Below are 20,671 nucleotides of genomic sequence, written 5' to 3'. Positions count from 1 at the left end.
GATGGAGACATCCTAGATCATGAGGGTCTTTGTACTAAGTTTTGGGCTGGGCAACTTGGATGAAGTCAGCCTTCTCCTGGGGTAGCTCTGAGTCAGGCCTCAGGCCATGAAGTGCCAAGCGTCAGGAACAAGGAAGCCAAGAGCCCAGCTTGAGGGGTGTAACCAGGACTGGGGACTTCCTGCTGAGAAGCAGCCCAGATGGGGAGTGGTTGGTCAGCCAGAGTGGCAGAAGGTGGCATCTGACCTTAGTGTCAGAGGAACCCGGCCCAGGCTTCCTCTGCGAAGCTCCCAGCCCAGCCACACCTCTGTCTACACTGCTGCCTGAGCCTGCGGCCCAGCTCAAAGCAGCCTGTTCCTGGGGGTCTGGGCTGGCTTGACCTGTGGCCCCACAGACCCAAGCACAGGGTCACATGGGGTGTAGCCTGGACTGGGAAGACTGAGGGGGCTGCATCCTGGGTGGAAGGGCTGGGAGCTCTGAGCGGTCACCATCAGGTGTAAGGGGCCTGCTCCCCTCACCCACACTTGCCACCCTCACTCAGGAAGGCTGGATGGATCTGGGCACCAGCCCTGAGCTGCTGCACGGGATCATCTCCCAAGCTGAGTATATAGCCCAGCAGGGGCAGAGCAAGTGCCATCCAGGGACCATCCTGCACACATTGGGCATGTGCATAACTAGCCCATGCCCTCAGTGCCAGGAGCTTCCTCACCAAGTTTCTCAGCCTCCAAGGGGAAGCAGGCACAGAGCTGGCTGAGCTCACACACTCCGGCTTTCTTGTGCTGTTTCCAAGGGGCACCTATTCCTTCGGAAGCCACCACCAGAGGCTTGTCCCCAGTCTGCTACTGGCTCTGAGCAAGCTAACTGGCCCCTTTCAGAGGGGGGTCCTCTCTAGCAGCCAAGGTGGAGAACCTTCCCCAGTGGCTATTTCAGATGTACAAAATCCCCACCAGAACGTTGCTAAAAGTGTTTCACATCACTAAGCAAACCTTTGAGTGGCTGAAAAGTTCACTTTTGAGTTGAAAATTGTACGTTGAGAACAATGTTGTGAGCTGCCCTGAGGTGAGAAAAACGCCCAACTCCCTCCAAATGTCCAGTTCATAGCAGGACAGGGCCAAGTCAGGCTGGGTCAGCTCTCCACATAGCTGACCAAGGATCCTGGTGTGAGGACGAAGCAGCCATTGTCACTGGTCACTGCTGCCCTTCAGGGCCAGACTGTTGGAGGAACAGCACTGGAGCCCCTACTGAGCTCAGAGTTCCTGTTCATCGTCAGCACAGAAGTGCCCTCTAGGGCTGGCTGAGAATGCCTGGGTTCACTGAGCGTCACTCACAGCAAGTCACTGCCCAGTGGCGACAAATCAGCCCCACTGGTTCTCAACACCAAGGGCCATCATCACCGCCTCCTTGTCACCTGCAGAACTTCACCCTACCAAGCCCACTAGGTGTGATACCACAGTGACCATCAGGACACGGTTCTTCCAAAGGGAAGTGGTGAGTCCATGCAAGTCCCTCAGCTCTCGGAAAACAGCAGACCCAGCTCCAGCCACCAACCCCTACAGCCCTAAGAGGGCCCAGGGACTGCTGCAGGCATCCTGGCCCCTGCAGGCCTGGAAGCTGCTCTGGACACACTCCACGCTCAGCAGATTTTCACAGTGGACTCGAGAGCACTCAGCAGAGAAGGCCAGTGGTGAGGCCAGGGACTTGACAAGGTGCCCCCATTCTTGGAGGGGCAGGTTGCTGGGCACCATACGTGGGGCCCTGCCATCCTTAGTGGCCTTGCGTGAAGTGGCAGAAATGCACAGAAAAGCCAAATCTGTCACTGTCTTCAGAAAGATCCCAGAGGTGGCCCTCAGGAGGTTGGTCCTGGAGGCTCCAGTCCGCCTGTGCCCAGGGCTGTCCTCAGCTTGGCAACTTCTAGAAGACCGTCCCAGGATCGCTGCACACTTGGCACCCTGACACAGAAGTAAAAGAAAGTTCCCTCCGAGAGGGCATCTGGTCCGACCTGTGAGACCTCTTACGCGGAGGGGGCAAAGCCCTCTCCAGGTCCTTTCTTTCTCTCCCACCCCCTCGGTGTCTGCAGGGCGCACACAGGGAGACCCTTCCATAGGGCGCCCTCCCCCACCCCTTGGCGCCTGCCCTCCGACCCGGTGTGGCCTCTCCCTGTCCGGTGTGGTCTCCCCCCTGTCCGATAGAGCAGGGTCACAGAGGGGCCGGGGCGGTCGCGCTGCCCAGGAACAGATCAGCCGCTGTCACACGCACAGTGGTTCCTGAGCAGCGCAGTGTGCGGTGGGCAGTGGCTGCCCTGCGCCTGGAGGGACCGCCGAGCAGGCGGAGGGAGGGGTCGTCCCGCACCCCGACCCCTCCTTCTCTTCCAACTTGGGCGTCCGAGCCCCTGTAGCCCGCGAGGGCAGGCGGCCTCTGGGGGTGCGCCCCCCGCCCGCCGGCTTGGGACCCCCTCGTGCGTCACCTGCGACCCCCGCGCGCGGGACCATCGCCGGCTCTCGGCCCAACTCCGTGGCGGCCGCTGTCCCCCTCGCGCCCCACGTCTCCGTGCCCGCGCCCGGTGCCCCGCCCTATGCAAATATAAAAAAAACCAGCAGCCAATTGCCGGCCGGGCCGGGCCTACCCTGCCTGGCCGCAGCCAGTGGGCGCGAGGGGGGTGCGGACGCCACGCCCACCGCCGCGCGGCCCCTCGCGGGCGCTGCCGGCGCGTTCCTTTCCGCACGTCGGCCTCGGGGCGGGGCCGCCACCTGCCGGGCGGGGCCTGGGGCGCCGCTCCCCCGCCGGTCGGGTCGGGTGGTATGGCCCGAGGCGCCGCGCCCCGCCCGTCGCGCGGTGGCCAGCGGCTCCCAGGGAACCCGCGGGACTCGGCTCACGTAGCCGCAGCCCGAGCCGGTGCCGAGGAGGGGCCTCGGCCTCCGGACGCCTGCACCGCCCGCACCATCCGCGCGTACCCCGCCCGCGGCCGTCCGGCTGGCTGGCGGGGCAGAGCGGGGAAGGTGTCCGACTCGCAACCCCCGCGGGCCGGCCCTGGATCCCCCTTCCTTTGGATCTGTTACCACGGAAGGCTCTGAGTCCGATTTTCGGAGCGCGGGCGCAGGGCCCTGGGCGATTTAGCCCCTCGAGTTGCCCCGTCCTGTCCCGAACACTGAGAAGGTATAAATCAAAGGAATGAACTATTTAAGACCTAGAGTTATTGACTCCTGGCTGGAGCTCCCAAGGTGGCAGCCAAGGGACATCTGGCTCTGGCCCTCTTTTCTTCACACTCCCCTCCCGCCTCCATGGCTGAGGGTATGCCCGAGGCAGAATAGAGTCATCTAGATCCCTAACTGGGCAGAGAAATACCTGCTACCCTTTTATTCCTGGCACAGGGTTCCTCACAAGCCTTTTGTGTCCCCTGCAAGGTCAGCAAGAGCTCCCCCATTTCCCCCACCTCTTCAAAGCAGCCGGTCCCTGGCTTCTGCCTCAGAGCATGACCCTCCCTGAAGACCTCACTCTCCTGGCTCCAGGCAGCTCAAAAGGCCCCTCTGCTCCATACTTGTCTCCACATGGTCCTTGAACCGGGGTGAGAGCCCCAGCCATCCTGGCTTCCTGGTCCTTCCTGCCCCCAGTGACTTACTTGCATCCCTCATAAGCCTGGGCTGGAGCCAGCTAGCTGCCATCATGGTCACTTCATCTCTTCCTTCAAAACTGTCGCCTGGGTAGCAGTGCTGGGGCTTCAGGGCAGCGTCTGTCCCTGCCTGGGACCTCAGGAGTGTGAAGCCTGGTGCAGGGTGTTGTGGGGTGTGGCCACCTATGGATGGGGAAGGAACACATAACAATGAGTGGCTCAGCTGTACTGGGTCAGAAGTTGAGGGGTCATCAAGGCCTGGCTTGTGCAGGTCCCTGATGAGGCCCAACCTTCAGGACAGGGCATGGGGGAGGGGGAGAGGCAGACAGAGCAGATGTTTGGAAGGAAGAAGTCTGGGACTCAGGGACATGGAGAGGCCAGAAGTCAGGATGACTCCCAGGTCCTGTCTTGCCCTGCTGGTACAACAACCCAGCTGTGCCCCAGTCCTGGCAGTTCCAAATGCACCCCTTACCACCCTCTGTAGTGGGCTCATTGGTGGCGCCTCAAAAAGATATGTCCCTATCCTAATGTCCATATCCTAGACGCTGTGTATGTGACCTGGCTATGAAAGTGTCTTTGCAGGTGTAACTGAGTTAAGGATCTTGAGATGAGGTCATCCTGGATTACTTGGGTAGGCCCTAAACCCAATGACACGTGTTCTTATAAGAGACAGAGAAGCCCTGGCTGGATAGCTCATTTGGTTATAGTCCTAAAGCATAGAGGTTTCTGGTTCGATCCCCAGTCAGGGCACACAGATACAGGAACAGATTGATGTACCTATCTCTCTCTTTTCCTCTCTCTAAAATCAATAAAATAAACATAAAAGAGAGAGATGAGAAATACAGACGCACAGGGAGGAGGCAGTGTGAAGTCAAAGGCAGAGATTGGAACACCTAAACCAGAAAAGGCAAAACAGGATTCTCCTTACAGATTTTAGAGGAAGCATGGTCCTGCCAACTTTGACTTTGGACTTCTGGCCTCCAGGAGTGTGAGAGAATGTCCTTGTGTTTTTTTTTTTTTTTTTTTTTTTTTTTAAGATTTTATTTATTCATTATAGAGAGGAGAGAGAGAGAGAGAGAGAAGGGGGAAGGAGCAGGAAGCATCAACTCCCATATGTGCCTTGACCAGGCAAGCCCAGGGTTTTAAACCGGCAACCTCAGCATTTCCAGGTTGATGCTTTATCCACTGCGCCACCACAGGTCAGGCATCCTTGTGTTGTTTTAAGCCACTACTCTGTGGTCATTTATTACGGTGGCCCCAGTACTAGTATACCACCTTCCTAAGCCAGGGAACACAGCCCTGCCTCTCTCCTCCTCCAGCTCTGGCCCTGTGTGCATGCAGGCCTCATGACAGGGGTCAGGGCTGGCCTGGGCTAGAGAGAACCAGGGGAGTTAGTTCCCAGACCAGTTCTACTTTCCTGTCCACATGATATCTATGCCTGCTTGAGTCTGTGAGGAGTAGGAGCAGGGGGTGCCAGCCACACCGCAGGAACATAGCAAGGACTTTGGGGCACAGGTCTGTGAGGGGCAAGTGGGCAAGGTGCACATGTGCATCCTTGCTTGGCACTAGCATGTGAGAGGTGGCAGGTGGGTGGCTGCTCAGGGAGCACCAGAGGTGACAGCATCAATGGGGGTATATATGGAAGGTGTCCACCTGTGTGTGGGAGGTTAAGGAATTTGTGTCAGCATGTGAGGGGCAATGGTAGCTGAGAGGTACAGATATATATATCCATGTTCTCAAGGGGTACTACCTCTGCTTGTTTCGGGTCCAGACCAATGGCTCTGGGCAGTTCCCTGGGGACATGTCTCACATCTAAGCACAGGTTGGCATGGCTGGGTAGGTTGTGCATGGCTCAAGGATGCCTGCTAAGGAAGTGTTCTTTATATCTCATTGAGGGTGCATGTATTTATTATGACAACTTCCCAGGAGCACCTGCAGAGGAAGTGGCAGGGGCTGACCCCCTCCAAGGGGACTCCAAGTTGATCATAAAATGCTTGTCCAATTCCTTCCTAGCCGCCACCCATTTGGAAGTCTCTCCTGGGCAGTGTCCTTATAGTTCATGGTCTTCAGCAGATAGGCATGTGTATGTAGAATGGCCAGCAACATGTCAAACTCCAAGCTGAGTAGCTTCTAGGGTGGGGAGGTGGCTGGTGCAGGGTCTTCACCAGGCTGGACCCCACCCAAAGTGCTGCCCCTATACTCACTCATCCCGTCCTCAACATCCCTGTTTTACAGACAAGGACACTAAGGCACAGAGTTTGAGAAACTCTCCTGAGGTCACATTATTATACATTTGGAGCCCAAGTATCTGGGTTCAGCGACCTGGCCTGCCTGGGTGATACCCAAGAGGCACTGTGCTGTGCTAGCCATCCTGTCCAGATTCTCCCTCTGGCCCACAGAGAGGGGTCACTGTGGAGCCCCCACCTCTCTGGCATCTTTCACTCTCTCCCTTTCTGCAAAGTCCTTTCCAGGCCCTGTAAGTAAGTTCCTCTTCTCTCATCGTAAGCAGAAAACATAAATGAGCCCTCTGGTGGGCTACTTGCCCCTCAGCTACCTCCATTTGTCCCTCCCTGTGCAGAACCACTGCAAAGACTTGTTGGTGCTTACTGTCTGGTTACTCGCCTGTCTTTAAATTTCCTCAAGCACTGCTGCCCCCCAACCCCCATCCCGGGCGCAGTGCTTCTGTCCTGAGTGTTACCAGTGGCCCCTCCTTGCTCCACCCAGGCTCCAACCCCCGTGATGCATTTTCTTTCACTAGCTTCCAGAAGCCCCTCTCCTGGCTTGTCCACGGGCCCCAAACCCTGATGCTCCTTTTTGGTCTCCTTTGTAGTTTCTAGGGTTCTGGCCTTGGTCCCCTGCTGTTCCCACCCCCAACACAATTCCCACATTTTTATCTCCAGTGCAGCGTTTGCCCAGCTCCAGTCTTCAGTTGCGTTGCCCATTTCAAAGTCTCTTCTGGGAAGTCCCAAATGTGTGTCTCCCCTGAACATGGCTCCTATCTTGACCTGCTCAGGATAGTCCCTGAACAGGAATCACCAAAGTGGTGGCTTTGTGACTGGTCCCCGGGTTCCGCCCTGGCTGCTCCCAGTCTGTTCCCATCCAGACACCCAGGGGGTCCTATCAGCGAGTGCATGTCATCCTGCTCAAGACCCCTCCAGTCCCCCTCTGGCCGATCCCTGCCTTGACTCAGCCACTCTGTCTGTTGTCCGCTGGTTCGTTTTGTCTGCGTCTCAGCCTCCCGTCTCTGCCAAGTCCATGCTCATCATCACCTAACTGCGCGCGCGGGTTCCACCCTGCTTATCTCTTATCACAGCACGAATCGCTGATGACACACCACGTGGGGCACGATTCAGTGTTCCCTGAGCTCTGGGTGTGGACCGCGCGGGAGTCGCGGCGTCCCGCTGCCGGAGGAGCCACGCACAAGAGGGCTCACAGTGCTCGGTCCGCCTGTGAAACCCGGCGCGAAGCTGCGGGCCCCAACCTGCTCCTCCGCCGCCACAGGGGAGATGCTGAGGCCTCAGCCCGGGGGCGGGGCCGGGATGAGGGCGGAGCCCCAGGTGCGCCGGGAGGCCGCTCCCATTGGCCCAGGGCGGCGGGCTGCACCAACTTTCCACTGGGGGTGTCGTCCTGGGACAGCCCACCGGCGGAGGTTAGACAGCACAAAAATCTCTCGCGACACTGGGCTCCTGGATGATCTGTATACAGTTCAGCAACGTTTTCAACGCCTCGAGGCCCCTCGATGATGAAGTGCGAGGTCCAAGCCTTTCTTCCTCTCCCTCGCCCTAGTGGTTCCCTCCAACGGGCGGGGCGGGAGGGCCCCGGAAGCCGACTCCGTGCACTTCCGGGTCGAGGAGCGCGCGGCGGCTGCGGCAGCGGCGACCGGGCCTAGTCGTGGCTCTCGCTCGGGTGGCAGTGAGCTCCCGGGAGCGGCCGGCAAGGCGTGAGGTACCCGGGTACGTACGGGGCCGCGCCGGCCCGGGGTCCCTGCCGCGTCTCGGCCGCGCGGGCCGCTTCTGGGCGCCGCGCGCTTTGTCTGCGGCCTGCCTGGCGGTGCGAGGCCTGCGCCGCGCTGGCCCCGGAGGGCGGCAGCGGCAGGGACCCCGGGCCGGCGCGGGGAGGCCTCGCGCCGAGTCTTAGAGGTCCCTCAGCCTGCAGGCGGGGTTCCGGGGTGACCGCCTTCCTGTCCCAGCCGCTGGGGAACCCAACCCCTCTTCCTGGGAGCCCCCCGGCCCCTTGCGCTGTCGCTCGGGCCGGTCTGAGCGAGGAGACCAGACCCCCTCGCTCACTCGTTTCCAGCTCCTGGCCCACGTCGCTTCGTTGGCTTCTCTCCATTAGGGCCGGCCCGTGTGGTTGGGGGGGATTGTTTCCTAGTCCTGAAGTCTGCAGCCTGCACCAGTCTCCGGGAGGAAGTAGCCCCCGCGTTGAGCCCAGAGAGGTTCGGCAGCTTGCCCCGTATCCACAGCCACTTGGGAGTTTCCACACTGCTCGTTTGTGCAGCGGCGGAAGGGTAACCGGCCTGGCCAACCGCGGTTGGACCATCGGTCGCGCTGGGACAGAACCCGAGGCCCAGATGAGGTTTAACTGGGGATTTCGCTCCTCTTCCCTCTTTCTAGACCTATGGGGAGAAGGTTGAGTCAGAATAACAGAATAGTAAATAATAGCCGGCCCCTTCTGTCGCTGTCCCTGCACCTGGCTGGTTTCAGAGCCCCGCCTGGGCCATCCTGTCGGCAACCCTCCCATGGAACTTCTCAGTGGCCGACTTAGCTGTCTTGACGTCCGTGACAGTTTGGTGGCGAAGTCTCCCAGTCACTGTGGTGGATGGTGGTGCATAAACAATGACCCGTGGGTCTGGTGGCCGGGCCCAGGGCCTGGCACTGTTGTAGTTACCACACCAGAGGCTCTTTTGGTTCCATTAGCAACGGTCAGAACTGCAGGTGCTTTGCGTCCCGGAATTTGAAGAGAGAGGGAAGTATTCTTTCTAATTTCCTCCCCTCTCCTCCCCCAGATCTGGAGGCTGCTAGCACCCCAAAGGCGGCCTGCAGCTGGGAGCGGCTGTGGCTCCCCTGCAGAAGTGCGCAGCCTCAATTAGAGCTCCCTCACCCTGGTGTAGGAGTGGGGGGGGGGCTTGGTACTCCTCTTCAGCAGCAGTGGATAAGGACCCCTAGGCCCACGGGACTTTGCCCACAGGTGCTGGCACTCCTTGAGTTCAGCCGCATTCCTGAGCTGGCATTTCTGGCAAGACCCCTGTGCCAAACCCATCATGGCCTCTTTGTCCTCTGAAGCAGGTCCTGCCACTGCCCCTCATAGATAGACCGAGGTTGCAGCACACCAGGGTAAGGAGCCCAGGGTCATCGGTTCATACCTTTGCCCCTGTGCATGTGAGGCATGGCATCAAGTGAGGTTTAGTCCCCAGCACGGCACTCCTGTTCTCTGTCATCTCCTAAGTGGCCTTGGGATCTGCATTTTCTGGTGTCTGTAGTGTTCCCTGGTAGGTTTGTATGTGAGTCCTCTCCCTTATGGACTGTGTTTCTACGGAGCAGGAACTGTGCTGTGTCCAATAGGAGCAGGTATTCCAGGATGATGTGGCTGCCGGGGGGAACAATCATGGCTGTGGCTGGAGAGTCACAGGTCTTCTTATCTGAGCACTGCAGCCATTGCACCCACAGGACCAGTGCCATGCTCCTGGACAGGCTTGGCCCTGTCATTCGTCTTTGGTTTTTGAGTCTCCAGCAGGAGTTGTGGCCAGAACATGGGTGCAGGACAGGCAGGGTTCTGCAGTGTTGCTGAGGCACAAAGCAAGGGGCACAGACCCTTCTTCAAGTAGGACTGGTTTTCTTAATTTTAGGGCACTAGATTGATGGGCGTAACAGTTCCATAAAACCCCATCTGAACTTACTATTTTCAGGGGTAAGCAACATGTGGCAGTTGACAGTTTGATCAGATGAACCTGGCTCAGTGTTGTTGTAGAGTCTTGGGCTTTGTGTGGGAAGGGAGTCTCCTGGGTCTGAATCGGCCCTGGTCCCGTACGGGGCTGGTGATAGCCCCTGCCCCAGATGCCTGTGTGTGGGACCTGGGAATGACAGCCTTGTCTGGCTCCTGGGCATGCTGCCGGCCAGACCCACCTTCCCCTGGGCTTGCTTTGTGCTTCTGCCCTCTGGTCTCTCAAGGACCCCATTTTTTTTTAACCGTGGAGGTGGACTCAGTGGGAAGCACTATATGACCGGGAAGGCTTACTTCACTATCAAGTTACTGAATGACTTCCTGTGAGGGGGTTCTCTAAGGGTCTTCTGGGAAATGAGTGAGTAGCATTGATGAGAAAGGAACCCTTACTTGGGGACCAGAGTTGGAGGACCTGGTGTAGGAGGAGTGTGTCTTGGCACACTTGTGAAGTCATTTGTCTAGATCTTCTGTGTTATCCATGCACTGGCCTTGTAGAGAAGCTAGGACAGGTGTTTCCTTTTGGAGGTCAGCAGCCCAGGAGGGGTGGACACGGCAGCTGAGAGGCAGAGCCTCACCTCTGTTCTCTGTGGCCCCATGCTGCTCCAGGGAAGATTTGGGGGCAAGCTAATGCTCACGGCTTCCCAATGGGGGTCAAGTGAGTGGAGGCCAGACTGGCTAGCCGTGGCTGAGACGGACCTGTCCCGAGACTCAGGAGAGTGCCCTGCTTGTCACCTAGGCCTTTCTGGCGACCGGCCCTGTTGAAAGCCCGCTTTCCCTCACCCGATAAGTCATTTCACTTCATCCAAACAAAACCTGCCGTTCTGAGGCTGCCTTAGGTGTGTTATAAACTGAGGTCTGACTGAGCGTGGCTCTGCAGGTAAGTGTCTGTCTCTCTGTGTGCGCACAGCTCTGCGGGTGGCATTGCTTTGTGCTCTCTTACACCTTGCTCTCCCTCTCCCACAGGTGGACATGTGTCATAGGGTTGTGATGGGTTGAGAGTGACTGTCATCTTTTCTGAGGGGGAGCTTTACAGCCGGTGCAGTTGGGAATTACTTGACTCTGGTTTCTTTCAGACTGAACTCCAATGTCCAGCAATGGATGACGAAAGCCTAGACGAACTTGTGGACCAAAGTCCAGGGCCGGATGCTCACCTGCGACTCAGCGCTGCTGCCCTGGCCAGTGATGCTGGTGAGCCACCTCCCCTTCCTGCCAGAGGCAGCTGCAAGTGTTCATGGCCTGCACCCCAGGAGAAGCGGGTCACCATGTTGTCCCCACCTTCTAGGCTCTTGGAAAAGCTGAGTCCCTTTTGGCAGTTGCCCAGATGATGTCTACACGTCTTTCAATCTTTTATTGAGGTTTTATTTATTGATTTTACAGAGAAAGAGGAGGGAGATGTTAGGGAATGAGAAGTATCAACTCTTTTTTTTTTTTTTAATTTTTTTTTTTTTTTTAATTTTTTTTTGGAGAGGAGAGAGAGGGAGAGAGAGACGGGGGGGAGGAGCTGGAAGCATCAACTCCCATATGTGCCTTGACCAGGCAAGCCCAGGGTTTTGAACCGGCGACCTCAGCATTTCCAGATCGATGCTTTATCCACTGCGCCACCACAGGTCAGGCGAGAAGTATCAACTCTTATTTCTTTCAGTTTAGTTCATTGATTGTCATATATGCCTTGACCGGGCAAACCCAGGTTTCAAACCAGCTACCTTAGCCTTCCAAGTTGACACTCTGTCTAGCATACCACCACAGGCCAGGCTCGTTTTTTAATTTTTTTCCGTTGATGTAGAGAGGAAGAGAGAGAAGCATCAACTCATTGGTCCACTTGGTCCATCCAGTTCTGTACTCATTGATTGCTTTTCATACGTGCCCTGGCTGGGGATTGAACCCGTTACAGAACGCCTGGACGGCGCTCTTATCTCCTGAGCCACCTGCCCAGGGCTCTTTTGTCATATTTTTAACACAAGAGTGCAGAGATAAATAGATGAGAAGGGTTCTGCTTTTCCTGCGTTTGTCCCCCCCCCCCCCCCCCCCGGCCCCACCTCACTGTCCTGCCAGCAGCCACCGCTCACCCCTGTGGCATGTGCCTTCTGCACGCCTCTGCGCACCAGCCCTCATTCTGCCTCGGCTGTGACACTGCCACCGGCCTGTGTTTGCCTGTCTTGGTCTAGAAGAAAGCAGTGACGGTGACAGTGGGGCTTCTGAGGATGACACGGGCAGCGAGCTCAGCGACAGTACCGATGGAGAAGACGAGGAGGGGGACCTGGAGGACGGCTCTGGTGAGAACACGAGCAGGGGGACCTGGAGGACGGCTCTGGTGACAGAGGACCAGCCTCCTCTGTCTCCTCTAGGTGTGATGGGACAGCTGGCTACAAAACGTGCTTGGTGGAATTGTTACCTTAACCATGCCGGCCAGCAGAAGGCTGAGAAGTTAGGGAGAAACCCCCTGGTCATGTGGGCCTTGTGGGACAGCCCACCACCCTGCAGAGGGGACTCTTCCTCCACTGGGATGATGGCTCACTTTGTTGTACCACTTTGTTTCGGTTTAATGACATGATTTGCTAGGTTTCTGTGGTGAGGGCGGGAGTGTGGAGCAGAAGGAATGGGCTGTTTCCAGGGAGAGACAGCCTTCTACACTTCCTGGCAGAAGGAGCAGAGGGCTTGGCACCCCGCCCTCCTGGCCCCGGCACTGGGCCCCGGGCACTGGGCCCCAGGCAGGTTTGCCAGGCATGCCCTGGCTCAGTCCCCGGACCAGGACTCCGAGGCCCGGGCCTGTGCTGGCTCTTGCTGTGTTGACCAGAACCACGGAGAGTGCTGGCACATGCAGGAAATGCCTTGATTAGGAATTTGTAGCGCATCTCCATGGGTGACGTTTGTGCCCTTGAACTTCTGTGTTGATTGTTGCTGTAAAGGGCGATGGTGCTGCCCAGGGGCTGTGCTGCTCAGCTGTGGATGCTTCTGCAGTGCCTCTTCTGCCTTCCAGCCGCCCTGGCCGCTCTGTGGCCGGCAAGGTCCTCAGGGTCGAGTACCCGGTCCCAGCATTGCAGGAAGGCACCTGGTGGAGGACAGACACTCAGACAGCTGTCAGAGGAGCAAGAATTCATTAAGCCGGTGGAGCACGCGGGGCTATAGCTCCAAGGGCACGTGCTCCCCGAAATAGATTTTTTTTTTTTTTTTTTTTTTTTTTTTATTTTTCTGAAGCTGGAAACAGGGAGAGACAGTCAGACAGACTCCCGCATGCGCCCGACCGGGATCCACCCGGCACGCCCACCAGGGGCGACGCTCTGCCCACCAGAGGGCGATGCTCTGCCCATCCTGGGCGTCGCCATGTTGCGACCAGAGCCACTCTAGCGCCTGAGGCAGAGGCCACAGAGCCATCCCCAGCGCCCGGGCCATCTTTGCTCCAATGGAGCCTTGGCTGCGGGAGGGGAAGAGAGAGACAGAGAGGAAAGCGCGGCGGAGGGGTGGAGAAGCAAATGGGCGCTTCTCCTGTGTGCCCTGGCCGGGAATCGAACCCGGGTCCTCCGCACACTAGGCCGACGCTCTACCGCTGAGCCAACCGGCCAGGGCCCGAAATAGATTTCTTACATCTTATATACCCTTTACAAAACACAAGTTCACATACATGGATTTCGTGATTCCTTTGTCTAGACTTTCCCTGGTCGGGCAAACTGAGGCTGGTGACCCACATGTGGCTCTTTGGCCCCTTGAATGTGGCTCTTCCACAAAATACCACGTGCAGGCGCTACCTTGATAAGGAATGTACCTACCTATGTAGTTTAAGTTTAAAAAATGTGGCTCTCAAAAGAAATTTCCATCGTTGTACTGTTGATATTTGACTGTGTTGACTAATGAGTTTGCCGACCACGGGGAGGTACCTGTCAGTCACAGGGTATCAGGATGGGAGGGGGCTAGATGATGTCAGAGGATAAGCTTTGTAAATCGCCCATTAAGGAGAAAGGGGAGAAGAAAGGGTTACTCAAATCTCCCTTCCCCCTCCTGCATTCCTAGCTGTTTATCTTCTTCCTCACAGGTGTGGGGAAGGGAGGGGGTCCGAGTCTCCTTCCTCCTTCCTTTCAGAACCTTCTAGTAGGAAAACCTCCCCATTTACAATGTAATAGCCCTTCCTGAGCAGGAATGCGATCGGCCATCTTGAGCTGGTGTGAATCACACACAAGTATAAAAATCATATTTACAAAATCTCTGAACACTTGGCCTAAATCATAAAATGCCTTTTAAGCCTCTTAGTGAAAGGGGGTTTCTTATCTCACCAGCCCATCTCTGGTTACATCTCTGGAGGTGAGGTGCAGCTGGGCTGCTGCCGGTAGATTGGTGTTGGACCCTGGAGGTTTGCTCACCACTGCTTTCCCTCTGACATGGTTAGGTCAGGAGATACACGGTCCCAAAGCATCTGCCATGGTCTGTCATGACCATCTTTCCAGCTCCTGTGGTTGTCAGAGTCAGAATGTTCCAGAAAGGGACCCACCACATTCGGGATAGTGCTCGTGAGTGACTGGGGTTGGCACAGTGTCCATCAGTGTGAGTTTGTGGCTGTGTGTGTTGGTGACATCGTTATTTATGTACTTAACCTATTTATTTGAGGGAGGAGGGGGAGAGAGAAGCATCAACTCATTGTTAATTCACTTTATTTATTTTTAATGATGTTATTTATTGGTTTTACAGAGAGAGGAGAGATGGACAGAGAGTCAGAAGTATCAACTCCTAGTTGCTTGACTTTAGTTGATCACTGATTGATTGCTTCCTGTGCATGCCTTGACCGGGTATTGGATTGGCGACCCCTCATTCAAGCTGGCAACTTTGGAATTGTGTCAGTTGCATCATGCTCAAGCTGGCAACCTTGGGTTTTGAACTGGCAATCTTAGTGTTCTGGGTTAACACTCTATCCACTGTGCCACCACCTGTCAGGCCAGAGTTCGATTTTGGATTCTGAGCAGGGACATAAGATTCTGTCCTGAGAGTGCAGGTCATAAACGTGGCTCTTCTGCTTGTTTCCCGATGTTGAGTTGGGTGTCAGGCTTCCCTGCAGCAGGTCTGGGACACAGGTACTGGCATGGACAAGGCTGAAGGCAGAGAATGTGAGGTGCTGTCAGTTCATCCCTGGAGCAAAGGTTTTTTTTTTAATTTATTATTTTATTTTATTTATTTTACAGAGATACAGTCAGAGAGAGGGATAGACAGGGACAGACAGACAGGAACGTAGAAAGATGAGAAGCATCAATCATCAGTTTTTCGTTGCAACACCTTAGTTGTTCATTGATTGCTTTCTCATATGTGCCTTGACCATGGGGCTACAGCAGACCGAGTAACCCCTTGCTCGAACCAGTGACCTTGGGTTCAAGCTGGTGGGCTTTTGCTCAAACCAGATGAGCCCGCACTCAAACTGGCAACCTCGGGGTCTTGAACCTGGGTCCTCGGCATCCCAGTCCAATGTTCTATCCACTGCGCCACCACGTGGTCAGGCGGAGCAAAGGTTTTGAGGGCCTGTTGGATACAGAGACTTGGGGACGGGGAATGGAGGGAAGGTGGGAGCCAGTTCATCTGGGGTCCTCACTGTCCTTGAGTTCACCACCCAGCCGCAAAGACAGTGACATAAATTAGCAGCTGTGGTACCAGGTGATAGACTCCACAAGGGAGTGAGCAGCGGTGTCCCGAGAAGGGGAAGAACTCGACCTGGGGTAGGAAGAAGAAGCTTCCAGAAAAACACTTGTAAGCCATGGTCTGAAGGGCAGCTAATGAGCGGGCAGTGGTGATGTGGACCTGGGGAGGCAGAGTGCTGTGAGGGGACAGTTGGCTCCACATGCAGGGAAGGAGGCACAGTAGCAGCTGAGGGCATGTGACACTCCCCTGAACACTCCCTGGTTCCTCCAGCACCCATCTCAGAAAGGCGGCAGTCGCGTCTCTAGCTGTGGGAAGTGTTAGGGGCCTGGGAGGGGTGTCTTCCAAGGCCCTCACTACCTGCCTTCTTGCAGGCGTGGCACTTTCCAGGGTTCTCTTCCATGGGAGCTCTCGACTCATCTTGCTGCTTTTCCTGCCCTCGTGTTTTTCCGGAAGATCACTTGTGTTGCTGTTTGCTGTGTTTCCACTCTGGACGTTGTTGCTCGGGCCTCACAGGAAAGATGAGATGTTGGGGCTTTTCCCTCTTCCTCCCCAGCTTGGCACTGTGTGCACGAGGGTCCTGAGGGTGCTGTGCCGCTCTGTGGCCTGGTCCGCTCCGGGTGCAGCCTTCCTTGTCAGCCTCGTGACGCCAGGCCCTGCTCACTCTGTCTCCTTCTGGTGTGGTCGTCATGTGGGCTGTCCGCCCTTCTTGGAGACCCTGCCCTCATCTGCACTAGGGTTCCTGGCCTGCCACCAACCAGCTTCCGCACCAGGTTGGGTCTCTTGGCTGGTAGGGACCCTGAGAAAGGGTAGGGGAGGCAGGTAGGTCAGGGCTTTGCACTCCTGTGTGTGTCTTTGCTCTCACTCTGTCGAAAGCATTGCTCTGTGCTCCGAGGTTCTGCAGAGGGGCCCAGTGACCCTCAGATGGCTGGCCCTCTACCTTCCCTTGAGTTCTTGAGCCCTTGGAGTTCCAGCAGAAGAGTCAGCTCCTCTGGCCTCCTCCTGCTTCTGTCCCCTTGGTCCTCAGAAAAGCAGGAAAGCTGATCAGAGGGAGCTGTTGCTCTGCTTTGCGCCTGCTGTCTGCCACGGCTTTGTGCACGCCCACTTCATTAGTTTTCTCTTGCAGATAACGATTGACCCCAGATGTAGCAGCTTTAAGCAGTGTGCTCAGCATCTCAGTGCCCCCCAGGTCAGCTGCCCGGGTGCTGGCAACTAGTTCCTGGCTCAGTCTCACCTGGCTGATATCAAGGGCTTACGGGGCCGAGACTCCCCTCCGAGCCCAGGCTCCTCCTCTGGGGTCATTGATTATGGGCAGAATTCAGGTCCCTGTGGTGTAGGGCTGCAGTCCTGTTTCTGGCTGCTATCGGGCAGGGACTGTCAGCTTCAGGCGGCCACCTCCTGCCACTCAGCAGGAGCGCCTCTCCAGCTTTTCTGTAGCCAGTAGAAAAATAGTGCTGTTTGGAGAGCTTCCTGCTGAGGCTGAGCCGACCCAGTCACTCTCTGCACGTAACAGCAGGTGTGGTGACGGCCGAGGTGGGCACCGTCCTACCCACACTCACAGGGACTGGATGGGCGGGGTCTTGGGGCAGGTGAGGCTGCCACACCTTCCTCTGTTCTCTGCCTTTATTATGTTACATACAGACACGAGCACTTGTGTTTACTTTAGAGGAGTTGGGAAAGGGCAGAGAAACGGAACGTGCCATGAACCAAAAGTGTCTCCTTACATTTCTGCCCAGACACTGACCAGCACTCTGGCCAGGCTGTCTGGTTAGGAACCTGTGCGCTCCACACCCAAGAAGAAGGGAAAGTAGGGGCCCCTGAGGACAGTGTTGTTTGAAGGTGGACAGTTCTTTCATGCCGTGTTTGAGCAGGGGTTGGGCATGTGGGCTGCTGGCCTGGGCATTTGACCCAGTCATGGGGCATGTGGGCTGGCCCTGGGCTGTCCTGCTCCACAGCATCTGACTCTGCCCTGGGGCAGGGGCTTGAGCCGCTGTGTCTGCTTAGCCAGTGCCGGGTCCCCGTGTCTCGGAAGTAGCTTTGAGTGAGGTCTCTGGTGACAGTCGTACCTGGCAGGGCTGTGGACAGCTCTCTCTCCAGTGTGGGGCTGGGGACCTGCTTTTCTGAGCGTGGCGGCAGCTGCTTGCTCCCAGGGCTCTAACTCAGTGTGTTTCCTCTTCCCCAAGGTTCTGAGCGTTCGGAGGATGACGGCGGTGAGGCGGTGGCAGCAGACACTCAGGGGACTCAGGAGGCTGGCAGCGCGTTCCACTCTGACGAGGACTCTGAGAGCTGCCCGATCTGTCTCAACGTGTTCAGGGACCAGGTGGTGGGGACGCCGGGGACCTGTGCCCATCACTTCTGCCTGGACTGTATCGTGGAATGGTCCAAGGTGAGGCAGCGTCTCTTGGGGTTCTTTCTCCAAAGAGACGGGGTGGCCCCTGTCTTCAGGAGTAATCCAGCCAGCGCTGGCCTCGTGCTGGGTCTTGCTCTGCCCTGCGGCAGAAGTTGGGCCCCGGGGTTGAGCTGTAGTGTGGTCCTGGCTTCCCCCTGTGCCACTGGCTCTCGGGTTGTGGGGCCTGTGGCAGGAGAGGAGCATTATTTTTTTGTGTAGCAGAGACAGAGAAGGACAGGTAGGGACCGACAGACAGGAAGGGAGAGAGATGAGAAACATCAACTCTTCGTTGCGGCTCCTTAGTTGTTCATTGATTGATTTCTCATATGTGCCTTGACTGTGGGGCTACAGCAGAACGAGTGACCCCTTGCTCGAGCCAGTGACCTTGGCCTCAAACTGGTGATCCTTGTTCAAACCAGAGCCCATGCTCAAGCTGGTGACCTTGGGGTCTCGAACCTGGGTCTTCCACACCCCAGTCTGACGCTCTATCCACTGCACCACTGCTTGGTCAGGCTGGAGAGGAGCATTATTGACAGGCCAGTGACCCTTGGGGCGATTTGTGGCCCTGGAGTCAGCAGTGGTCAGGTGCATGGCACTGCATGGTGGGGTGGTCACCCCTCAGATGCAGAAGGGACATGAGAGTGGACAGTGCTGAGGTGTGGTGGCCTGGACGAAGTGGGACCGTCCTAAAGCTGATGCAGGGCATGTACCAGAACCGTGCAGCGGTCCTGTGACGAACTTCAGAAGTGGTACCTCCTCCTCCTCCTCAAACATTTTGCTGTGAAAAAGAATAAAAGAAAGAAAGAAAAAAGCAACAAAAAACCTCACTTTTTATTGTGAAAATTGCAAAGACATATTATAATTTTATTTATTCATTTTTAGAGAGGAGAGAGACAAGAGAGGGAGAGAGAGAGACAAGAGAGGGAGAGAGAAGAGAGAGAGAAGGGGGGAGGAGCTGGAAGCATCAACTCCCATATGTGCCTTGACCAGGCAAGCCCAGGGTTTCAAACCGGCGACCTCAGCATTTCCAGGTCGACGCTTTATCCACTGTGCCACCACAGGTCAGGCCTCAAAGACGTATTATAGTACAAAGATGAGTGATGCTCACTTCGTGCTGACCACTGTCCTCAGGAACTGTGACCTCTGCCCTTCTTATTCCTGCCTCGTTTTTGTACCCCGCCTCTCCCTCCCCCTGCCCGAACACCGAAGGTCGCAGAGCGCCACAGGGTCATGATCCAGCGAGATGGGCGGTGACGGTGCAGCCTGCACACCGCCCTGCTCTCCCATTCCTCAGCAAGTTCAGAATTGTCCCTGTACAGTGCATTTGTGTGACCCGGGATGGAGAGGTCACTCATGTGGTCCACGTGGCCACATGTCTGCTGGCTTGCTGTAGTGTCCTGTGGGATGTTTCTCTGCCTCTGGCACTGGGTCTCTGCTCTGTGGCAACAGAGCTACAACCCAGATCAGATTTAGGCTGATATTTTGGGGCAAGGAAAGCCTTCTCTTCACTTGAGGAACACAACAGGGTGTTGCTGTCTGTCTTCATACTGCCGACACGACACCCCGTGGACCGCTGGAATGTGAAGCTCCGCAAAGGCGCTGGAAATGAGGCTAACAGAGGTTCACAGATACAAAGAAGGGAGTCATGGAAGGACACTCACAGCTTCTCTGAGACAGCTGAGAGCAGTGAGGGAGGACCCCTGTCTGGAGGGCGTCTCCTTGCAGAGAGGCCGTGGCCATGCAGGTTCACCAGAGCCCTGGCACCTGGAGGGCCTGCGACCCCCGCAGGAGAGAAAGAAAGTACCACAGATTTGCCAAAGGGAGCCGTCACCTCCTGGATGTTACAATTTATCAACTGTGGTGTGGTGTTCACACTGGACTTGACCTGGGAATCTCCACCAGGCTGGGAGCATGGCAGGGCCTGGAGACGGGTCCATAGGGATGGCGGTGGCACCTCCTGTCCCAGAGGGGGCTCTTCTGAAAGTGTGTGTGACATAGGGACAGCTCACACCACGCACAGTGTCACGTGGCCTCCAGGCCTGAAATGAGGGCAGTGCTGCTGCCTTTGCAGGGTATCCAGTGTGGGACGGCCTGCCGGGAGGCTCACACACAGTTGAGGAGAGAACCACAATGGACAAGGGACCGCAGGAGTCACAGCATGACAAGGCTGCGCAGCCCCGTGGGGCTCGTGTGGAAGGCGGAGCCCACTGCACACGTGGGGAGTAATGCAGCTTGGGGCTTCTCAGCCAGGTGGGGTGTGGCACGTCTGCCCACAGTGAGCATGCTGGGAGCCAGCAAGAGGCAGGCCACGCGTGTCTTAGACACATCCAGGGTGTGCACAGGAACCGCTTGGGGCTTGCCTGGTAGGGGCAGAGGTGCATCCCGAGCCTGTGCTGGGCCAGAGCTGCCCAGACTCCTGGGGGCGGGGGGGGCTGTGTGGGGCATATCAACGTTGAGTCACTAAGTTCTTTTTGGTGTGTACAGTGTATGCGATGGAGGCGATTTAAAACGAACTGAAAACACTGTGAGACAAGAAGATATTCACAATTTATGTGACGGGTGAAACCCTCAGAATTTACTAAAACATGTCAGCGAGACTCATGGAAACATTGCAAAGGCTTTGAAGAGGAGGGGCCGCTGTGGCCAGTCACCCTGTCCCCAACACTGCCTCCCTTGGTTCCTTCCACACCTATGAACTCATCGTGTGCATATGCCCAGGTTGCCTTCCTGTCTCTTCCTAGAGACGTGATTTCTGTCTCTTCACTGAGGGGTTCCCAGCAGCTTAGGGCGGGGCCCAGCATGTGGAGGCACTTGGGGAACATATGAGTTCCACTGTAAAGGCATTTTTGACAGATTCTGAGTGCATCCCTGGTACTCATACTTGGTTCACTTTAGTTCATTGATTACTTCTCATATGTGCCTTGACTGGAAGGCTCAAAGTCAGTGACCATAGGGTCGTGTCGGTGAGTCCGTGCTCAAGCTGGCACGCTGCGCTCAAGCTGACGAGCCTGGTCTGTGGTGGTGACCTTGGGGTTCTGGTCGGGGGCCTCCAGCACCCTCAGTGGACACTGTCACTGCACCGTCACTGTCAGGTTCCTGAGTGCATGCGCTATTTGAGTGTAGTGTT

At 56.5% G+C, this 20,671-nt stretch overlaps 1 protein-coding gene across 8 annotated transcripts in view; it reads left to right on the top strand.

Moving 5' to 3' along the window:
* Positions 1–7,443: 7,443 nt before the first annotated feature.
* The window catches only part of PHRF1 (PHD and ring finger domains 1), a 31,201-nt gene continuing 17,973 nt past the window's right edge, over positions 7,444–20,671 (top strand). For 6 of the 8 annotated variants that reach the window (XM_066252472.1, XM_066252471.1, XM_066252467.1 and 3 more), the window contains exons 1-4: positions 7,444–7,558; positions 10,619–10,733; positions 11,711–11,818; positions 17,339–17,541. In XM_066252472.1, the coding sequence (XP_066108569.1) occupies positions 10,640–10,733; positions 11,711–11,818; positions 17,339–17,541 (405 nt within the window). In that variant the 5' untranslated portion in view covers positions 7,444–7,558; positions 10,619–10,639. The remainder of the gene's footprint in view (positions 7,559–10,618; positions 10,734–11,710; positions 11,819–17,338; positions 17,542–20,671) is intronic. The other 2 variants (XM_066252474.1, XM_066252470.1) reach the window with 1 other exon arrangement.

The sequence above is a fragment of the Saccopteryx bilineata genome, chromosome 1 (assembly GCF_036850765.1).
Source record: "Saccopteryx bilineata isolate mSacBil1 chromosome 1, mSacBil1_pri_phased_curated, whole genome shotgun sequence".
Taxonomy (NCBI): Eukaryota; Metazoa; Chordata; class Mammalia; order Chiroptera; family Emballonuridae; genus Saccopteryx; species Saccopteryx bilineata.
This window is presented reverse-complemented; position numbering and strand designations above follow the sequence as displayed.